Source organism: Mustelus asterias, unplaced genomic scaffold (genome assembly GCF_964213995.1).
Source record: "Mustelus asterias unplaced genomic scaffold, sMusAst1.hap1.1 HAP1_SCAFFOLD_1889, whole genome shotgun sequence".
NCBI lineage: Eukaryota > Metazoa > Chordata > Chondrichthyes > Carcharhiniformes > Triakidae > Mustelus > Mustelus asterias.
The window spans coordinates 14,230-34,680 of NW_027591834.1; the positions used below are offsets into that span (position 1 = coordinate 14,230).

Here is a 20,451-nt window from a genome sequence, read left to right on the forward strand (position 1 = left end):
CTGTAGGGATTCTATGAATGCCAAATTTCAAGGCCCGTAACAATTTATACTGGCTGGAAGTCCACTTGGGTAACTCAAGGGGTTGCCATGGAGAATGGACCAGGGAACTATTCTCAGAGTCAACCTGCCAACCAATATTTTCATACAGTATAAATTGTTGCTCCCTTTGAAATTAGGCATTCTTGTATCTTTCCTGATGAGTGCAAGATGAAAAGCTTCGACAGCATGTTTCTTTAACAGCAATTCTCCCATTCTGTGCTACTGAGTGGCTCATTTGAGATCGGCAATATGAAGCAAGCGCTCCCTGGAAACCGGGCTGGGTTCTATACTCAGCTGTGTGGCTTTCGGAGGCGGGAAGCGAGTCTTACCTCTCCCGGTTGGACATGGGCTTCATCTGGTGCGGCTGGCTCAGCTTGGCGGGGTTGTTGAGGTTTTCACTCGGTTCCTCTGTCACGTGCCCTCTCTGTAAGCAAACACAACAGGAATGGCTGAGGCACTTCCAGGAGCACGCATTATTGACATCCCTCAAGTCATAGGCACATTCCAACCGCAGATGATGCTCATCGGAGATAAAGAATTGCGTGGCTCTCCTGGGATTGTACGGAGTAAAGACACTAATCTGGGCAAGACGAGATGGCGCATTCCAGGCACTTACCACCCTCTGTATTAAAAAAAAATTAAGAAGTTTCGCAACACCAGGTTAAAGTCCAACAGGTTTATTTGGCAGCACAAGCTTTCGGAGCGCTGCCCCTTCATCAGGTGAGTGACACACCTGATGAAGAAGCAGCGTTCCGAAAGCTCGTGATCCCAAATAAACCTGTTGGACTTTAACCTGGTGTTGCGAAACTTCTTACTGTGCCCACCCTCGTCCAACGCCGGCATCTCCACATCATTACCAGTCAGATCAGCCATGATCTTATTGAATGGCGGGGCAGGCTCGAGGGGCTAGATGGCCTACTCCTGCTCCTATTTCTTATGTTCTTATGTTCTTAAACTTTCCCCCTTTTGCCTTAAATCTATGTCCCCCAGTAATCGACATTTCTCCCCTGGGAAATAGACTCCCACTATCCACTCTATCCAGGCCTCTCATAATTCTGTAAACTTCTATCTGGTCGCCCCTCAGCCTCTGATGTTCAAGTGAAAGCAAGCCAAGCTTGTCCAATCTCTCCTCGTGGATAATACCCTCCAAACCGGGCAACGTCCTGCTAAACCTTTCCTGTACCCTCTCCAAAGTCTCCATATTTTTAAAAAGTTTATTTATTAGCGTCACAAGTAGGCTCACATTAACGCTGCAATGAAGTTACTGTGAAAATCCCCCAGTCGCCTGTTGGGGTACACACTGAGGGAGAATTTAGCATGGCCAATCCACCCTAACCAGCACGTCTTTCGGACTGTGGGAGGAAACCGGAGCACCCGGAGGAAACGCACGCAGACACGGGGAGAACGTGCAGACTCCACACAGACAGTGACCCAAGGTGGGAATTGAACTTGGGTTCCTGGTGCTGTGAGGCAGCAGTGCTAACCACTGTGCCATACATTCTTTTGGTAGTGTGGTGCTCAGAACTGTACGCAGTATTCCACATGTGGCCTAACTAAAGTTCTGCAACATGACTTGCCAATTTTTATACTCTATGAGCAGTGAAGGCAAGTTGCCATATGCCTTCTTGGCCACTTCTTGAACATTTAGATTTACTTCACTGTCCGGTTACACCGTGCCTAACTTCAGGTCCAATGTGACTACAAACAGAGGAACCATGATTCTCATCGTAAGAAGTCTCACACACCAGGTTGAAGTCCGACAGGTTTATTTGGGATCTAGAGCTTTCGGAGCGCTGCCCCTTCCTCAGGTACCACAAACCACCGCTCACCTGATGAAGGGGCAGCGCTCCGAAAGCTCCTGATTTCAAATAAACCTGTTGGACTTTACCCTGATGTTGTGAGACTTCTTACTGTGCCCCACCCCAGTCCAACGCCGGCATCTCCACATCATGATTCTCACCAGCTACCGGGAAGGGCACCCAGTGTGGAGAGGGGAGGTCTCTGATTGATGTGCCCTTTCCTCAGCCACAAGGCACTCACCCGTTTCTTTAACCTGTGCTTGGACTTCCTCTTCTCCTTCAACCTGCCCGGCTTCTTCTGTCCGTTAGCCTGCTGGCCGTTCTTGTTCAGCAAACCGTTCATCCTCTGGCTGCGACCCCCGATGATGCCCCGGCACTTCTCCGCTCCGCATTTACAAAGTTGCTGGAACACACAAAACAGCGCAGACAAGTGTTATAATGCCGGCCATGAACCCGTGCCCAGGTCACTTCACTCTTTAAATAGCCTGCCTGCCATGTCTCTCTGAGTGCCCTTCAGACACATCAGACCAGCTGGGAAATTCCACTGGGGAAAGAATGTGGAAGATTTGATTCAAGGCTTTCCCCCAGCACCGCTTGGTTCAAGAATTCCAAGGCTCTTTCTGATAAAGTCCGGAGGATGTCTGGAAAAGCTGATAAGCAAACTGCTGATGTGCTGTACCGTCAGTGTGGTGGATGTGGGGTTTTTTTCTGGTCCACTATAATTGTGTCAATAAACCATATCCATTGTAAGCGGAGCTTTATCATATGACTTCATTCATTCAGAATAAATTCCTGATGCAAAATCACCTCCTGGGCAAACAACTCACACTGTCCCCCATCAAACACTCCCAGGACAGGTACAGCACGGGGTTAGATACAGAGTAAAGCTCCCTCTACACTGTCCCCCCATCAAACACTCCCAGGACAGGGACAGCACGGGGTTAGATACAGAGTAAAGCTCCCTCTACACTGACCCCCATCAAACACTCCCAGGACAGGTACAGCACAGGGTTAGATACAGAGTAAAGCTCCCTCTACACTGTCGCCCATCAAACACTCCCAGGACAGGTGCAGCACGGGGTTAGATACAGAGTAAAGCTCCTTCTACACTGTCCCCCATCAAACACTCCCAGGAAGGTACAGCACGGGGTTAGATACAGAGTAAAGCTCCCTCTGCACTGTCCCCATCAAACACTCCCAGGACAGGTACAGCACAGGGTTAGATTCAGAGTAAAGCTCCCGCTACACTGTCCCCCATCAAACACTCCCAGGACAGGTACAGCACAGGGTTAGATACAGAGTAAAGCTCCCTCTACACTGTCCCCATCAAACACTCCCAGGACAGGTACAGCACGGGGTTCGATACAGAGTGAAGCTCCCTCTACACTGTTCCCCATCAAACTCTCCCAGGATAGGTACAGCACGGGGTTAGATACAGAGTAAAGCTCCCTCTACACTGTCCCCATCAGCTTTATAAGACCCTCGTCAGACCCCACTTGGAGTACTGTGCTCAGTTCTGGTCGCCTCATTACAGGAGGGATGTGGAAATGATTGAAAGGGTGTAGAGAAGATTTACAAGGATGTTGCCTGGATTGAGTGGCATGCCTTATGAGGATAGGCTGAGGGAGCTCGGTCTTTTCTCCTTGGAGAGACGAAAGATGAGAGGTGACCTGATAGAGGTGTACAAGATGTTGAGAGGCATAGATCGGGTGGATTCTCAGAGGCTTTTTCCCAGGGCTGAAATGGCTGCTACGAGAGGACACAGGTTTAAGGTGCTGGGGAGTAGGTACAGAGGAGATGTCAGGGGTAGGTTTTTCACTCAGAGGGTGGTGGGCGAGTGGAATCGGCTGCCGTCAGTGGTGGTGGAGGCAAACTCGATAGGGTCTTTTAAGAGACTTCTGGATGAGTACATGGGACTTAACAGGATTGAGGATTATAGGTAAGCCTATATATAAGCCGAGGTAGGTAGGGACATGACCGGCGCAATTTGTGGGCCGAAGGGCCTGTTTGTGCTGTATTTTTTCTATGTTCTATGTTCTAAACACTCCCAGAACAGGTACAGCACGGGGTTAGATACAGAGTAAAGCTCCCTCTACACTGTCCCCCATCAAACACTCCCAGGACAGGTACAGCACGGGGTTAGATACAGAGTAAAGCTCCCTCTACACTGTCCCATCAAACATTCCCAGAACATGCACAGCACGGGGTGAGATACAGAGTGAAGCTCCCTCTGCACTGTCCCCATCAAACACTCCCAGGACAGGTACAGCACGGGGTTAGGTACAGAGTAAAGCTCCCTCCACACTGTCCCCCATCAAACACTCCCAGGACAGGAACAGCACGGAGTTAGATACAGAGTAAAGCTCCCTCTACACTGTCCCCCATCAAACTCTCCCAGGACAGGTACAGCACGGGGTTAGATACAGAGTAAAGCTCCCTCCACACTGTCCCCCATCAAACTCTCCCAGGACAGGTACAGCACGGGGTTAGATACAGAGTAAAGCTCCCTCTACACTGTCCCCCATCAAACACTCCCAGGACAGGAACAGCACGGGGTTAGATACAGAGTAAAGCTCCCTCTACACTGTCCCCCATCAAACACTCCCAGGACAGGAACAGCACGGGGTTAGATACAGAGTAAAGATCCCTCGACACTGTCCCCCATCCAACACTCCCAGGACAGGAACAGCACGGGGGTTAGATACAGAGTAAAGATCCTTCGACACTGTCCCCCATCAAACACTCCCAGGACAGGTACAGCACAGGGTTAGATACAGAGTAAAGATCCCTCGACACTGTCCCCCATCAAACACTCCCAGGACAGGTACAGCACGGGGTTAGATACAGAGTAAAGCTCCCTCTACACTGTGCCCATCAAACACTCCCAGGACAGGTACAGCACGGGGTTAGATACAGAGTAAAGCTCCCTCTACACTGTGCCCATCAAACACTCCCAGGACAGGCACAGCATGGCGGTTAGAGACACAGATTGTTGCTGTACTATGTAGTAGATCAGGTTTTTGACCATGTTGCACACACAGATGTGTGGTATTGTAGGGTGGGGATGTTACAATTGCTGTCGTTTTCCAGGCTCTCCACATTACCTGCTTTTCCAGGTTGAATGCGTGGAAGTTGTAGTCGTACGTCAGCTCGGTCCCAGCGTTCACATCTTTCAACGCAAACAGTCCAATCCTGTAAACCCCATTCACCGACCTACAGCAGACAAGGAGAGAGGGGAACGTGAAACAGAACCAGAGAAAAGTCACCACACAGAATTCCCTCCCCTATGGCATGGTGGGTCAACCCATAGCACGTGGACTGCAGCGATTCAGGAAGGCAGCTCACCACCACCTTCTCAAGGGGCAACTAGGGATGGGCAATAAATGCTGGCCCAGCCAGCGACTCCCGTGTCCCACGAATGAATAAACAAAAGGCCGTTTGGCCCATCCTGCCCATGCCCGCTCGAGGACACCCAGGTGCCCTTTCTAATCCCACCTTCCTACATCCGGCCCATAGCCTGTAGCTTACAGCACTTAAGGTGCAGATCCACGTACTTTTTAGAAGAGTTTAGGGTCTCTGCCTCCACCACCAACTTAAATGTGTAGTTTGGCCATGAAGGTTTGCGTAGTTTACCTGTGTGGCTACACAACTACAATCTGTATCTGCTTCACCAATTAGCGCTGAGCTTACAGATACTAAAATGGGGTCTTGGTGTCCCATGGTCGAGAGGTGTTCAAGATTATGAGGGACACGGACAGAGTGGATAAGGAGCAGCCGTTCCCCTTAGTTGAAGGTTCAGCTACGAGGGGGCAGAGGTTCAAGGTGAGGGGTGGGAGGTTTAGGGGGGGATTTGAGGAAAAGCTTTTTTACCCAGAGGGTGGTGAGGGTCTGGAATGCGCTGCCTGGGAGGGTGGTGGGGGCGGGTTGCCTCACATCCTTTAAACAGTCCCTGGATGAGTATTTGGCACGTCATAACATTCAGGGCTATGGGCCAAGTGCTGGTAAATGGGATTAGGTGGACAGGTCAGGGCCTTTCATGCGTCTGTGCAGACTCGATGGGCCGAAGGGCCTCTTCACTGTAGGATTGTGTGAAAATCACCAAAGGTTCCCGCTCCTCACGACTATCTCATCCCTTGGTGTGAATACTGTCAGAGTTGGTCTTGGTTGCTTTGCCTCCCGTAGCTGAACAGTCTGCTGAGTTCAGACACACTCAGAGCGACGCTCTTTTGCCATTCTGCATTGACAGCTGGGGCTGTGACTTCTGTGGAATCAGGGTTGGATTGCCACTCCCTGGACCCGCTCACCTGAGCCAAATCCCTTCCCTGTTTGTCTCGCCTGACCCTTCGACTCAGGCCGGGCAAGATCCAGGCAGCGGAGGGGTCACCGCAGCCCAGCATCGCTGCCCAGCAGAGTTGGATTGAAGAAAGGTACACTGCCCTTTTTCACAGCATTAGCCACCGTAAACCAGGTACGTTTAAAGGTTCCACTGAGATGGATAGGCCAGGGAGAAGACCAGTCTCTGAGCCGAATGAATACGATTTGGTGTGGGGGATGTGGGAAAGGAATGGGGGAGCGGGGGTTCTGGAGTCACATGTAGGCCAGACCGGGGTAAGGACGGCAGATTTCCTTCCCTAAAGGGAACCAGATGGGTTTTTCCGACAATGGGTCATCAGTAGATTCTTAATTCCAGATATTTTTTATTGAATTCAAATTCCACCATCTGCCGTGGCGGGATTCGAACCCGGGGTCCCCCAGAACATTAGCTGAGTTTCTGGATTAACAGTCTAGCGATAATACCATTGGGCCATCGCCTCCCTTTACCAGACTAGCTAACCGTGCTTGCTGCTAATATTGCAGAAAGTGATTTTAACCAAATGACGCTACTTGTACACCCAGCACACAACACGTTCGCTGTATATACCTTCCTCATGTACACCCAGCACACAACACGTTCACTGTATATACCTTCCTCATGTACACTCAGCACACAACTCGTTCACTGTATATACCTTCCTCGTGTACACTCAGCACACAACACGTTCGCTGTATATACCTTCCTCATGTACACCCAGCACACAACACGTTCACTGTATATACCTTCCTCATGTACACTCAGCACACAACACGTTCGCTGTATATACCTTCCTCATGTACACTCAGCACACAACACGTTCGCTGTATATACCTTCCTCGTGTACACTCAGCACACAACACGTTCACTGTATATACCTTCCTCGTGTACACTCAGCACACAACACGTTCACTGTATATACCTTCCTCGTGTACACTCAGCACACAACACGTTCGCTGTATATACCTTCCTCGTGTACACTCAGCACACAACACGTTCACTGTATATACCTTCCTCATGTACACCCAGCACACAACTCGTTCACTGTATATAACTTCCCCGTGTACACTCAGCACACAACACGTTCACTGTATATACCTTCCTCATGTACACTCAGCACACAACTCGTTCACTGTATATAACTTCCCCGTGTACACTCAGCACACAACACGTTCGCTGTATATACCTTCCTCATGTACACTCAGCACACAACTCGTTCACTGTATATACCTTCCTCGTGTACACTCAGCACACAACACGTTCACTGTATATACCTTCCCCGTGTACACTCAGCACACAACACGTTCGCTGTATATACCTTCCTCGTGTACACTCAGCACACAACACGTTCGCTGTATATACCTTCCTCATGTACACTCAGCACACAACTCGTTCACTGTATATACCTTCCTCGTGTACACTCAGCACACAACACGTTCACTGTATATACCTTCCTCATGTACACTCAGCACACAACTCGTTCACTGTATATACCTTCCTCGTGTACACCCAGCACACAACACGTTCGCTGTATATACCTTCCTCATGTACACTCAGCACACAACTCGTTCACTGTATATACCTTCCTCATGTACACTCAGCACACAACACGTTCACTGTATATACCTTCCTCATGTACATTCAGCACACAACACGTTCGCTGTATATACCTTCCCCGTGTACACCCAGCACACAACACGTTCGCTGTATATACCTTCCTCGTGTACACTCAGCACACAACACGTTCGCTGTATATACCTTCCTCGTGTACACTCAGCACACAACACGTTCGCTGTATATACCTTCCTCATGTACACCCAGCACACAACACGTTCGCTGTATATACCTTCCTCATGTACACTCAGCACACAACACGTTCGCTGTATATACCTTCCTCATGTACACTCAGCACACAACACGTTCGCTGTATATACCTTCCTCATGTACACTCAGCACACAACACGTTCGCTGTATATACCTTCCTCATGTACACCCAGCACACAACACGTTCGCTGTATATACCTTCCTCATGTACACCCAGCACACAACACGTTCGCTGTATATACCTTCCTCATGTACACTCAGCACACAACACGTTCGCTGTATATACCTTCCTCATGTACACTCAGCACACAACACGTTCGCTGTATATACCTTCCTCATGTACACTCAGCACACAACACGTTCGCTGTATATACCTTCCTCATGTACACCCAGCACACAACACGTTCACTGTATATACCTTCCTCATGTACATTCAGCACACAACTCGTTCGCTGTATATACCTTCCTCATGTACACTCAGCACACAACACGTTCACTGTATATACCTTCCCCGTGTACACCCAGCACACAACACGTTCACTGTATATACCTTCCTCATGTACATTCAGCGCACAACTCGTTCGCTGTATATACCTTCCCCGTGTACACCCAGCACACAACACGTTCGCTGTATATACCTTCCTCATGTACACCCAGCACACAACACGTTCGCTGTATATACCTTCCTCATGTACATTCAGCACACAACACGTTCGCTGTATATACCTTCCCCGTGTACACCCAGCACACAACTCGTTCGCTGTATATACCTTCCCCGTGTACACCCAGCACACAACACGTTCGCTGTATATACCTCCCCCGTGTACACCCAGCACACAACACGTTCGCTGTATATACCTTCCTCATGTACACCCAGCACACAACACGTTCGCTGTATATACCTTCCTCATGTACATTCAGCACACAACACGTTCGCTGTATATACCTCCCCCGTGTACACCCAGCACACAACACGTTCGCTGTATATACCTTCCTCATGTACACCCAGCACACAACACGTTCGCTGTATATCCCTTCCCCGTGTACACCCAGCACACAACACGTTCGCTGTATATACCTTCCCCGTGTACACCCAGCACACAACACGTTCGCTGTATATACGTTTAGGCTTCTTACCATTTTTGCATTTCACAGTTAGGATTGCAGCTGTGGTTGATAAAGCGAGCCTCGTTCCCCATGCGGTAGCTGTCGATCACCATCCCACTGTCCAGGTTCAGGCAGTAATGATCGTTGTGGTTCTGGTACTGCTCTATCATGCGGTTCCTAGAGGGGAACAGAGCTAATATTACACACAGTGACGGCTCAGCAACTCTCATCTGGAATCACAGGGTCGAAAATCCACTCAAGCTCACAGTCAGCCTGTTCAGGTGAATATTAAACACTTTGGAACACACGGAGGAAGACCTGAAAGGACCTCCCCACCCAGCATCCAGACCACTCCAGCTGTTAATACAGATGCTGCTTGCGGGCTCGTACTGTGCCCGTGCTGGCTGCAGTGAGGGTGTTTGGGAAAGCACGTTGCTGGTTCGGCAGCAACCTGCGACCTCCTGAGGATGTGAAAGTGTGACTGGAATCAGAGCAATTTCCAAGCACTAAAGGAGGCGTACGGTAAAATCGGGAACTCGGTGATTTATGTGAAAATTATATCAAACCAGGCACAGAAGGGTGTGGTCCAAGCGCTGGTAAAAGGGAGCAGCATAGATTGGTATTTAATGGTCAGCATAGACCTGGTGGGCTGAAGGGCCTGTTTTGGTGATGTATTATTCGGAAACCTTTCAGTTTCTTCCCATCTCCCAAATAATGGGGTGGCACAGTGGGTTAGCGCTGCTGCTTCACAGCGCCAGGGACCCGGGTTCGATTCCCGGCTTGGGCGGCACGGTAGCACAGTGGTCAGCGCTGCTGCTTCACAGCACCAGGGACCCGGGTTCGATTCCCGGCTTGGGCGGCACGGTAGCACATTGGTTAGCGCTGCTGCTTCACAGCGCCAGGGACCCGGGTTCGATTCCCGGCTCGGGTCACTGTCTGTGCGGAGTTTGCACATTCTCCTCGTGTCTGCGTGGGTTTCCTCCAGGTGCTCCGGTTTCCTCCCACAGTCCAAAGATGTGCGGGTTAGGTTGATTGGCCATGCTAAAAATTGCCCCTTAGTGTCCTGAGATGCGTAGGTTAGAGGGATTAGCGGGTAAATATGTAGGGATATGGGGGTAGGGCCTGGGTGGGATTGTGGTCGGTGCAGACTCGATGGGCCAAATGGCCTCTTTCTGCACTGTAGGGTTTCTATGATTCTATGCAGAGTCTGCACGTTCTCCCCGTGTCCACATGGGTTTCCTCCGGGTGCTCCTGTTTCCTTCCACAGACTGAAAGACGTGCAGGTTAGGGTGCATTGGCCGTGCTAAATTCTCCCTCAGTGTAACCCGAACAGGCGACTAGGGGATTTCCACAGTAACTTCATTGCAGTGTTAATGTAAGCTTACTTGTGACACTAATAAACTTTTAAAAAAGGACTCATATTGGGAAGGCAGTATCGAGTGGCGAGATGTGGCAGAGATTCAAAGCTCATTACACTGACAAGATCCCCCTCTGATGTGAAACAGGTACAAGCCAGTGCCGTAACAAGCTTGGGCTGACTAGTGGCAAATAACATTTGCACCATACAGGTGCCATTGCCGACCGTCTCCAACCAGAGGGAAGATAACCATCGCAGCATGATGTTGAATGGCACTCCCACCACTGAATCACCCACTGTCAACATCCTGGGAGTCACCATTGACCAGAAACTGAACTGGACCCAGCCATATAAATACTGTGGCTGCAAAAACAGGTCGAAGGCTGGGAATCCTGCGGCGAGTAACTCACCTCCTGACTCCCCCCCAAGGCTATCCACCATCTACAAGGACACAAGTCAGGAGTGTGATGGAATACTCCCCACTTGCCTGGATGGGTGCAGTTCCAAAAACACTTAAGAAGCTTGACACCATCCAGGACAAAGCAGCCCCGCTTGATCAACACGCTAACCACAAACATTCACTCCCTCCACCACCGACGCTCAGTGGCAGTAGTGAGTCCTGTCTACAAAATGCACTGCAGGAACTCACCAAGACTCTTTCAACAGCACCTTCCAAACCCATGGCCACTACGATTAAGAAGGTCAAGGACACATGGGGAACACCATCACCTGCAAGTTCCCCCTCTGAGCCACTCACCATCCTGACTTGGAAATATATCGGCCGATCCCTCACTGTGGCTGGGGTCAAAACCCTGGGACTCCCTCCCTAACAGCAGTGTGGGTGTACCTACACCACACGGGGACTGCAGCAGGTTCAGGCAGGTGGCTCACCACCACCTTCTCAAGGGGCAATAAATGAAGGGTCTGGCCAGTGATGCCCAGAATGAATCTTTTGAAAAGCTGTACAGCTGCTTTCACAGGCTGTGTGTAAACTGGAATCCTCCCCTTTAACTGGCAGGGGACAGTCTGCGCAGACACAAGATTGGAGACAAGCAGGAGTCTGAATCACTCAAGAGGCAACATTAATGGGCCAAATATTCTTTCTGTATTTCGCACTTGCCCTTGCCAAACGGATGATAAATAAGATTGTCTGGTGCTCACATTGATCTGCACCCCATACAGCGAACATTAACTATATCAGCCAGAATGTTGCCTGGTATGGAGGGCATCAGCTATGAGGAGAGGTTGGAGAAACTTGGTTTGTTCTCACTGGAACGACGGAGGTTGAGGGGCGACCTGATAGAAGTCTACAAGATTATGAGGGGCATGGACAGAGTGGATAGTCAGAAGCTTTTTCCCAGGGTGGAAGAGTCAATTACTAGGGGGGCACAGGTTTAAGGTGCGAGGGGCAAGGTTTAAAGGAGATGTACGAGGCAAGTTTTTTTTACACAGCGGGTGGTGGGTGCCTGGAACTCGCTGCCGGGGGAGGTAGTGGAAGCAGATACGATAGTGAGTTTTAAGGGGTGAGCTGGACAAATACATGAATAGGATGGGAATAGAGGGATACGGTCCCAGCAAGGGTAGGGGGTTTTAGTTCAGTCGGGCAGCATGGTCGGTGCAGGCTTGGAGGGCCTGTTCCTGTGCTGTAATTTTCTTGGTTCTTTATTCCGCTTTGCAATCAATCTAAGCACTGTGACATACTCCTAGACTGCAGCGGTATGGTGACACAGCGGGTTAGCGCTGCTGCCTCACAGCGCCAGGGACCTGGGTTCGGTTCCCGGCGTGGGTCACTGTCTGTGTGGAGTCTGCACGTTCACCTCGTGTCTGCGTGGGTTTCCTCCGGCTGCTCCGGTTTCCTCCCACAGTCTGAATGACGTGCTGGTTAGGGTGGATTGGCCATGCTAAATTCCCCCTCAATGTACCCGAACAGGTGCCGGGGTGTGGCAACTGGGGGATTTTCACAGTAACTTCATTGCAGTGTTAATGTAAGCCGACTCTTAGCACTGATGAATAAACTTTAAAACTTTTAGACTGTCCCATTATAAGGAGAGAATTATTGCTATCTAACTGCTGGCATTACATCACACTCCTGTTCACCGCTCAGCACTTACTGTGGGGAAGTAACGGACAGGAATTGTGGGATTTGTTGGGAAAGGGAGTCCGGATTCTGTGAATGCCGTCGAGGGAAGGCCCGCGTACCTGAACTCTTGCTCGCTGACCACTTCCCCCAGATACTCGATGATGAACTGCCCGGCCTTCAGGGTTTCCTTGGTGCGGATTCCCCAGCCTTTGCCCTCCGCTCGGAAGCGTTCCAGACACTGCACCCACTCGTGCCTCTGGATCCGCTGGTTGCAGCAATGCTCGTCACAGGGGCACGTGCTCGGGGCGCACTCGGCAAAGATCATCCTGCAAGAATAAAACAACGGGCCGTCAGCGCCACTTTACACATCACCATTTGGAGAGAATTCCAGAAATAATTCAGCGCTGTGCGGCGGGTATCAATTGTAGCAACTGAAAAACAGCTGACAAAGACGAGGCTGGACTTCCAGGGAAAGCTGGATGTACGCAGCAGCCTGGTCAGAGTCGGCACAGAGGGAAAGATGTGCGGAAATCTTCGATAAGACCATCCCCACGGCGCAACTCCAGATGCTGCTACAATTCCAGCATTCACGGTGTTGTTCCCACGGAAGGGAACGTACTCTCCAACGCCACACATGGCAATGGGTGGAGAGTTGCTGTAATGCAAGGTGGACACATAACTGCTTCTGAAGGAGGCAACAGGCTATATGTCAAATATAACATTCAGGTGACTGAGGCCTCCCGCACAATGGAAGCGTAGTCATGAAAATGGCGGGAGACAACTTACTGAGAGAGCTTTACTCTGTATCTAACCCCGTGCTGTACCTGTCCTGGGGGTGTTTGATGGGGGACAGTGTAGAGGGCGCTTTACTCTGTATCTAACCCCGTGCTGTACCTGTCCTGGGAGTGTCTGATGGGGACAGTGTAGAGGGAGCTTTACTCTGTATCTAACCCCGTGCTGTACCTGTCCTGGGAGTGTTTGATGGGGGACAGTGTAGAGGGAGCTTTACTCTGTATCTAACCCCGTGCTGTACCTGTCCTGGGAGTGTTTGATGGGGACAGTGTAGAGGGAGCTTTACTCTGTATCTAACCCCGTGCTGTACCTGTCCTGGGAGTGTTTGATGGGGACAGTGTAGAGGGAGCTTTACTCTGTATCTAACCCCGTGCTGTACCTGTCCTGGGAGTGTTTGATGGGGACAGTGTAGAGGGAGCTTTACTCTGTATCTAACCCCGTGCTGTACCTGTCCTGGGAGTGTTTGATGGGGACAGTGTAGAGGGAGCTTTACTCTGTATCTAACCCCGTGCTGTACCTGTCCTGGGAGTGTTTGATGGGGGACAGTGTAGAGGGAGCTTTACTCTGTATCTAACCCCGTGCTGTACCTGTCCTGGGAGTGTTTGATGGGGGACAGTGTAGCGGGAGCTTTACTCTGTATCTAACACCGTGCTGTACCTGTCCTGGGAGCGTTTGATGGGGACAGTGTAGAGGGAGCTTTACTCTGTATCTAACCCCGTGCTGTACCTGTCCTGGGAGTGTTTGGCTGCAATGAAGAGTGTTGCGTTTCCCCGGAATGACATCCCTGACCTTGATAATCAAAGCAAACACTGAGCAGTCGCGTCGCTGTTCCACAAGTTGGAATGGAAGGCAGGGCCCAGGACCTATCAGCAGCTCTGACAAATGGAGATTGGAGGGCTGGCTGTGCATCTGTTTCAGTTTTGGGAGCGCAGAACATGCGGCACACTGGGCTTCCTGCTTTATTACAACTCAAATCTTCCGATTATAATTAATAATAAAAAAACACATCAGTGCACAGCTTTTGGGCAAACCGCCAAGAGCTGCTAATGAGTTTGCATCAAATAGCTTAAAATGCGCATCAACACAGCACAGCAAGGAGCCAAGTAGTGAAATCAGCCTGGCCGGCTGCCACAGTGCCAGTTACCAGGGGCATGCCTTCCTCTCCCATCACATCGCTGCTCAGGTCCAGCTTCTCGGAGCACACGGCGACACCCCGGGGTCGCGGGGGAACAGAGCCATGGGAGTCAGAGCCCCCCCTCCCCCATGGCCAATCCACCTAACCCGCACATCTTTGGACACGAAGGGGCAATTTACCATGGCCAATCCACCTAACTTGCACATCTTTGGAGTGTGGGAGGAAACCGGAGCACCCGGAGGAAACCCACGCAGACACGGGGGGAGAACGCGCAAACTCCACACAGACAAGTGGACCCGAGGCCGGAATTGAACCCGGTTTCCTCCCACAGTCCGAAAGACGTGCGGGTTAGGGTGCATTGGGCCGTGCTAAATTCTCCCTCAGTGTTACCCGAACAGGCGCCGGAGTGTGGAGACAAGGGGATTTTCACAGTAACTTCACTGCAGTGTTAATGTAAGCCCAATTGTGACACTAATAAATAAACTTAACTATCCGCCCCACCTGTGGCAGAGACTGTCGGTCGCACATTGGAATGCTCGGTTGCCTAAGAACTCACTTTCAGTGTGGCCATCCTTAGCTCAGAGCGAGTGCCTAAGATGAGGCGGGCCACAGTTCTCCAGTCCCGCAACGCGACTGGGATCCTCCAGTCCTGTTGGCAGGACGTGGGAGGATCCAGGCCATCAACCGGAACTGGCTTTCAGTCAACACACACGAGCAGATATGCAAATCCACTCAATTCAATCATGCTGACTCTCCGTCTCCTGCTCCCAAGGTTAAGTTAATGCAGGACACACAGAGCAGCTGCCACTGCCGCTCTGCCCAATCTGTCTGGGCTGTGCCATAAAACACGGACGCCACAGCAGCAATCGCAACATGTCTCAAGGTTAATAGTGAGTGAGGCAGGGCCATAATTTGGAGGCTATTACACATACTTGCCTACCTGTTCAGACAATCTTCCAAGCAGCTCTTCTCAGCAGGATCCACAGGCCTCTTACAGTTGCATGTCGTGGGCTCACATCCGGAAAGAGGCTTCACGTCAACAAACACATCTGTGAAGAGGATAACGTCCCTCACAGTTACACCAAAGGCCCCCACGTTGTCACGCTCATTCTAAACATGTTTTAAACATGCCGTCCAGAAGGAAGCAACCTGTCTACAGACCGTTTCCCTAACCTTAAAGAGAAATATGAATTGGGGGGGGGGGGGGGGGGGGGGGGGGGGGGGGGGAGGGGGGGGGGGAGGGGGGGGTGGGATTAGCGTTCTGTTCGGCACTGCCCGCTGTGTTGAGGAATCGGAGAGTACTGTGCCAGGCTGAAGCTGAGAACACGGGCAGTTCCTCTGGAGCGGATCTGCTCCAGGAAACAGTGCTGGCAGCTGGGGTCTGGACCATCTGGTGCATCGATGCACCGCCTAGGGTACCTGCTTCAGACAATCATCAGTCCCGACTCGCTCTACACAAGGAGACTAGCGGGCTTACCAATTCAAATGTGGCATCTCCCAAAGGGCCGTGGTGCTTGGTTTCAAATCTCGCTGCAGACGACCCACACTCTGGTTTAGTTCACATCTGGATGTCAATTTATCACAACCTCTGGTAGACCCCCCGATTTCTAATCCAGTTCCCCCAATACAATCTGTGCATTAACCCCACACACACGCCCCGATTTCTAATCCAGTTCCCCCAATACAATCTCCAGATTAACTCCACACACATGCCCCGATTTCTAATCCAGTTCCCCCAATACAATCTCCAGATTAACCCCACACACTAGCCCCGATTTCTAATCCAGTTCCCCCAATACAATCTCCAGATTAACCTCACACACTAGCCCCGATTTCTAATCCAGTTCCCCCAATACAATCTGCAGATTAACACCACACACACGCCCCGATTTCTAATCCAGTTCCCCCAATACAATCTGCAGATTAACCCCACACACACGCCCCGATTTCTAATCCAGTTCCCCCAATACAATCTGCAGATTAACCCCACACACACACCCCGATTTCTAATCCAGTTCCCCCAATACAATCTGTGCATTAACCCCACACACATACCCCGATTTCTAATCCAGTTCCCCCAATACAATCTGCAGATTAACCCCTCACAAACCCCGATTTCTAATCCAGTTCCCACAATACAATCTGTGCATTAACCCCACACACAATCCCCGATTTCTAATCCAGTTCCCCCAATACAATCTGCAGATTAACCCCACACACGCCCCGATTTCTAATCCAGTTCCCCCAATACAATCTGCAGATTAACCCAACACACACGCCCTGATTTCTAATCCAGTTCCCCCAAAACAATCTGCAGATTAACCCCACACACACTCCCCGATTTCTAATCCTGTTCCCCCAAAACAATCTGCAGATTAACCCCACACACACTCCCCGATTTCTAATCCAGTTCCCCCAATACAATCTGCAGATTAACCCCACACACTAGCCCCGATTTCTAATCCAGTTCCCCCAATACAATCTGTGCATTAACCCCACACACACGCCCCGATTTCTAATCCAGTTCCCCCAAAACAATCTGCAGATTAACCCCACACACACGCCCCGATTTCTAATCCAGTTCCCCCAATACAATCTGCAGATTAACCCCACACACTAGCCCCGATTTCTAATCCAGTTCCCCCAATGCAATCTGCAGATTAACCCCACACACTAGCCCCGATTTCTAATCCAGTTCCCCCAATACAATCTGTGCATTAACCCCACACACACGCCCCGATTTCTAATCCAGTTCCCCCAATACAATCTGCAGATTAACCCCACACACACACCCCGATTTCTAATCCAGTTCCCCCAATACAATCTCCAGATTAACCCCTCACAAACCCCGATTTCTAATCCAGTTCCCCCAATGCAATCTGCAGATTAACCCCACACACACACCCCGATTTCTAATCCAGTTCCCCCAATACAATCTGCAGATTAACCCCTCACAAACCCCGATTTCTAATCCAGTTCCCCCAATACAATCTGCAGATTAACCCCACACACTAGCCCCGATTTCTAATCCAGTTCCCCCAATACAATCTGCAGATTAACCCCACACACTAGCCCCGATTTCTAATCCAGTTCCCCCAATGCAATCTGCAGATTAACCCCACACACGCCCCGATTTCTAATACAGTTCCCCCAATGCAATCTGCAGATTAACCCCACACACACACCCCGATTTCTAATCCAGTTCCCCCAATACAATCTGCAGATTAACCCCTCACAAACCCCGATTTCTAATCCAGTTCCCCCAATACAATCTGCAGATTAACCCCACACACACTCCCCGATTTCTAATCCAGTTCCCCCAATGCAATCTGCAGATTAACCCCACACACTCCCCGATTTCTAATCCAGTTCCCCCAATGCAATCTGCAGATTAACCCCACACACTAGCCCCGATTTCTAATCCAGTTCCCCCAATACAATCTGTGCATTAACCCCACACACACGCCCCGATTTCTAATCCAGTTCCCCCAATACAATCTGCAGATTAACCCCACACACACGCCCCGATTTCTAATCCAGTTCCCCCAATACAATCTGCAGATTAACCCCTCACAAACCCCGATTTCTAATCCAGTTCCCCCAATGCAATCTGCAGATTAACCCCACACACGCCCCGATTTCTAATACAGTTCCCCCAATACAATCTGCAGATTAACCCCACACACACCCCGATTTCTAATCCAGTTCCCCCAATGCAATCTGCAGATTAACCTCACACACTAGCCCCGATTTCTAATCCAGTTCCCCCAAAACAATCTGCAGATGAACCCCACACACTAGCCCCGATTTCTAATCCAGTTCCCCCAATGCAATCTGCAGATTAACCCCACACACACCCCGATTTCTAATCCAGTTCCCCCAAAACAATCTGCAGATGAACCCCACACACACGCCCCGATTTCTAATCCAGTTCCCCCAATGCAATCTGCAGATTAACCCCACACACACGCCCCGATTTCTAATCCAGTTCCCCCAATGCAATCTGCAGATTAACCCCACACACAATCCCCGATTTCTAATCCAGTTCCCCCAAAACAATCTGCAGATGAACCCCACACACAATCCCCGATTTCTAATCCAGTTCCCCCAATACAGTCTGCAGACGAACCCCACACACACGCCCCGATTTCTAATCCAGTTCCCCCAATACAATCTGCAGATTAACCCCACACACACCCCGATTTCTAATCCAGTTCCCCCAATACAATCTGCAGATTAACCCCACACACGCCCCGATTTCTAATCCAGTTCCCTCAATACAATCTGCAGATTAACCCCATGAGTGGGAAAGCGAATTGCGTGGAGGACGCAGAGAGTCTGCAGAGAGATTTGGATAGGCTAAGCGAGTGGGCAAGGTTCTGGCAGATGGAGTATAACGTTGGTAAGTGTGAGGTTATCCACTTTGGAAGGAATAATAGTAAAATGGACTATTATTTAAACAGTGAAAAATTACAACATGCTACTGTGCAGAGGGTCCTGGGGGTCCTTGTGCATGAATCGCAAAAACTCAGTTTGCAGGTGCAGCAGGTGATCAAGAAGGCAAATGGAATGTTGGCCTTTATCGCGAGAGGGATGGAGTATAAAAGCAGGGAGGCCTTGCTGCAATTGTACAGGGTACTGGTGAGGCTGCACCTAGAGTACTGTGTGCAATTTTGGTCCCCTTATTTAAGAAAGGAAATATTAGCTTTGGAGGGGGTACAGAGAAGGTTCCCCAGGTTGATTCCGGAGATGAGAGGGCTAGTTTATGAGGAGAGATTGAGTTGACTGTGCCTGTACTCATTGGAGTTTAGAAGGTTGAGGGGAGATCTTACAGAGACATATAAGATAATGAAGGGGCTCGACAGGGTAGAAGCAGCGAGGTTATTTCCACTTACAATGGAAACAAGAACTAGGGGGCAAAGCCTCAAAATACGGGGAATCAATTTAGAACAGAGTTGAGGAGGAACTTCTTCTCCCAGAGGGTAGTGAATCTTTGGAATTCTCTGCCCAATGAAGCAGCACAGGCTACCTCGTTAAATGTCTTTAAGTCACAAATACATCGATTTTTAACCACTAACGGAATTAAGGGTTATGGGGAGTGGGCGGGTAAGTGGAACTGAACCCACTATCAGATCAGCCATGATCTTATTGAATGGCGGAGAAGGCTCGAGGGGCTAGATGGCCCACTCCTGCTTCTATTTCTTATGTTATGTAATACAATCTGCAGATTAACCCCACACACACCCTGATTTCTAATCCAGTTCCCCCAATACAATCTCCAGATTAACCCCACACACACTCCCCGATTTCTAATCCAGTTCCCCCAATACAATCTGCAGATGAACCCCACACACACACCCCGATTTCTAATCCAGTTCCCCCAATACAATCTGCAGATTAACCCCACACACACGCCCCGATTTCTAATCCAGTTCCCCCAATAGAATCTGTAGATTAACCCCACACACACGCCCCGATTTCTAATCCAGTTCCCCCAATACAATCTGCAGATTAACCCCACACACACGCCCCGATTTCTAATCCAGTTCCCCCAATACAATCTGCAGATGAACCCCACACACACGCCCCGATTTCTAATCCAGTTCCCCCAATACAATCTGCAGATTAACCCCACACACACGCCCCGATTTCTAATCCAGTTCCCTCAGTACAATCTGCACACTCTCATGTTGTTCCGGGGACGGGGAAGGGGGTTCCCCAGCCATCCTGCTGTCAGCCGGCTGATGGTGAGGAGGTGACAGCTGAAACTGCACCAGTCAACACGCTGCCCACACAGATATTCACACCAACAGGTGCAGCCGCCCTGTCAGACTGATGCCAACTGATAACACCTTTGCTGCTGGAGGTGCCGACCCCTGCCTGGCCTCCATAGTTGCTGACTGTTCTGAGTGGCTAGTCTGAAAGTGGGAGCGCAGTGCATGCAGGTAGTGGGGGCATGGGGGGTAC

At 50.3% G+C, this 20,451-nt stretch overlaps 1 protein-coding gene across 1 annotated transcript in view; it reads right to left on the minus strand.

Moving 5' to 3' along the window:
* Positions 1-20,451, minus strand: part of LOC144488976 (histone-lysine N-methyltransferase ASH1L-like) — a gene marked incomplete at its 3' end in the record, with an annotated part of 65,807 nt that overhangs the window by 14,170 nt on the left and 31,186 nt on the right. Inside the window, exons 5-10 of the mRNA XM_078206934.1 lie at positions 15,425-15,533; positions 12,677-12,883; positions 9,151-9,297; positions 4,943-5,051; positions 2,080-2,241; positions 369-463 (exon numbers count right to left, since the gene is read on the minus strand). Coding sequence (XP_078063060.1) covers positions 369-463; positions 2,080-2,241; positions 4,943-5,051; positions 9,151-9,297; positions 12,677-12,883; positions 15,425-15,533 — 829 coding nt within the window. The remainder of the gene's footprint in view (positions 1-368; positions 464-2,079; positions 2,242-4,942; positions 5,052-9,150; positions 9,298-12,676; positions 12,884-15,424; positions 15,534-20,451) is intronic.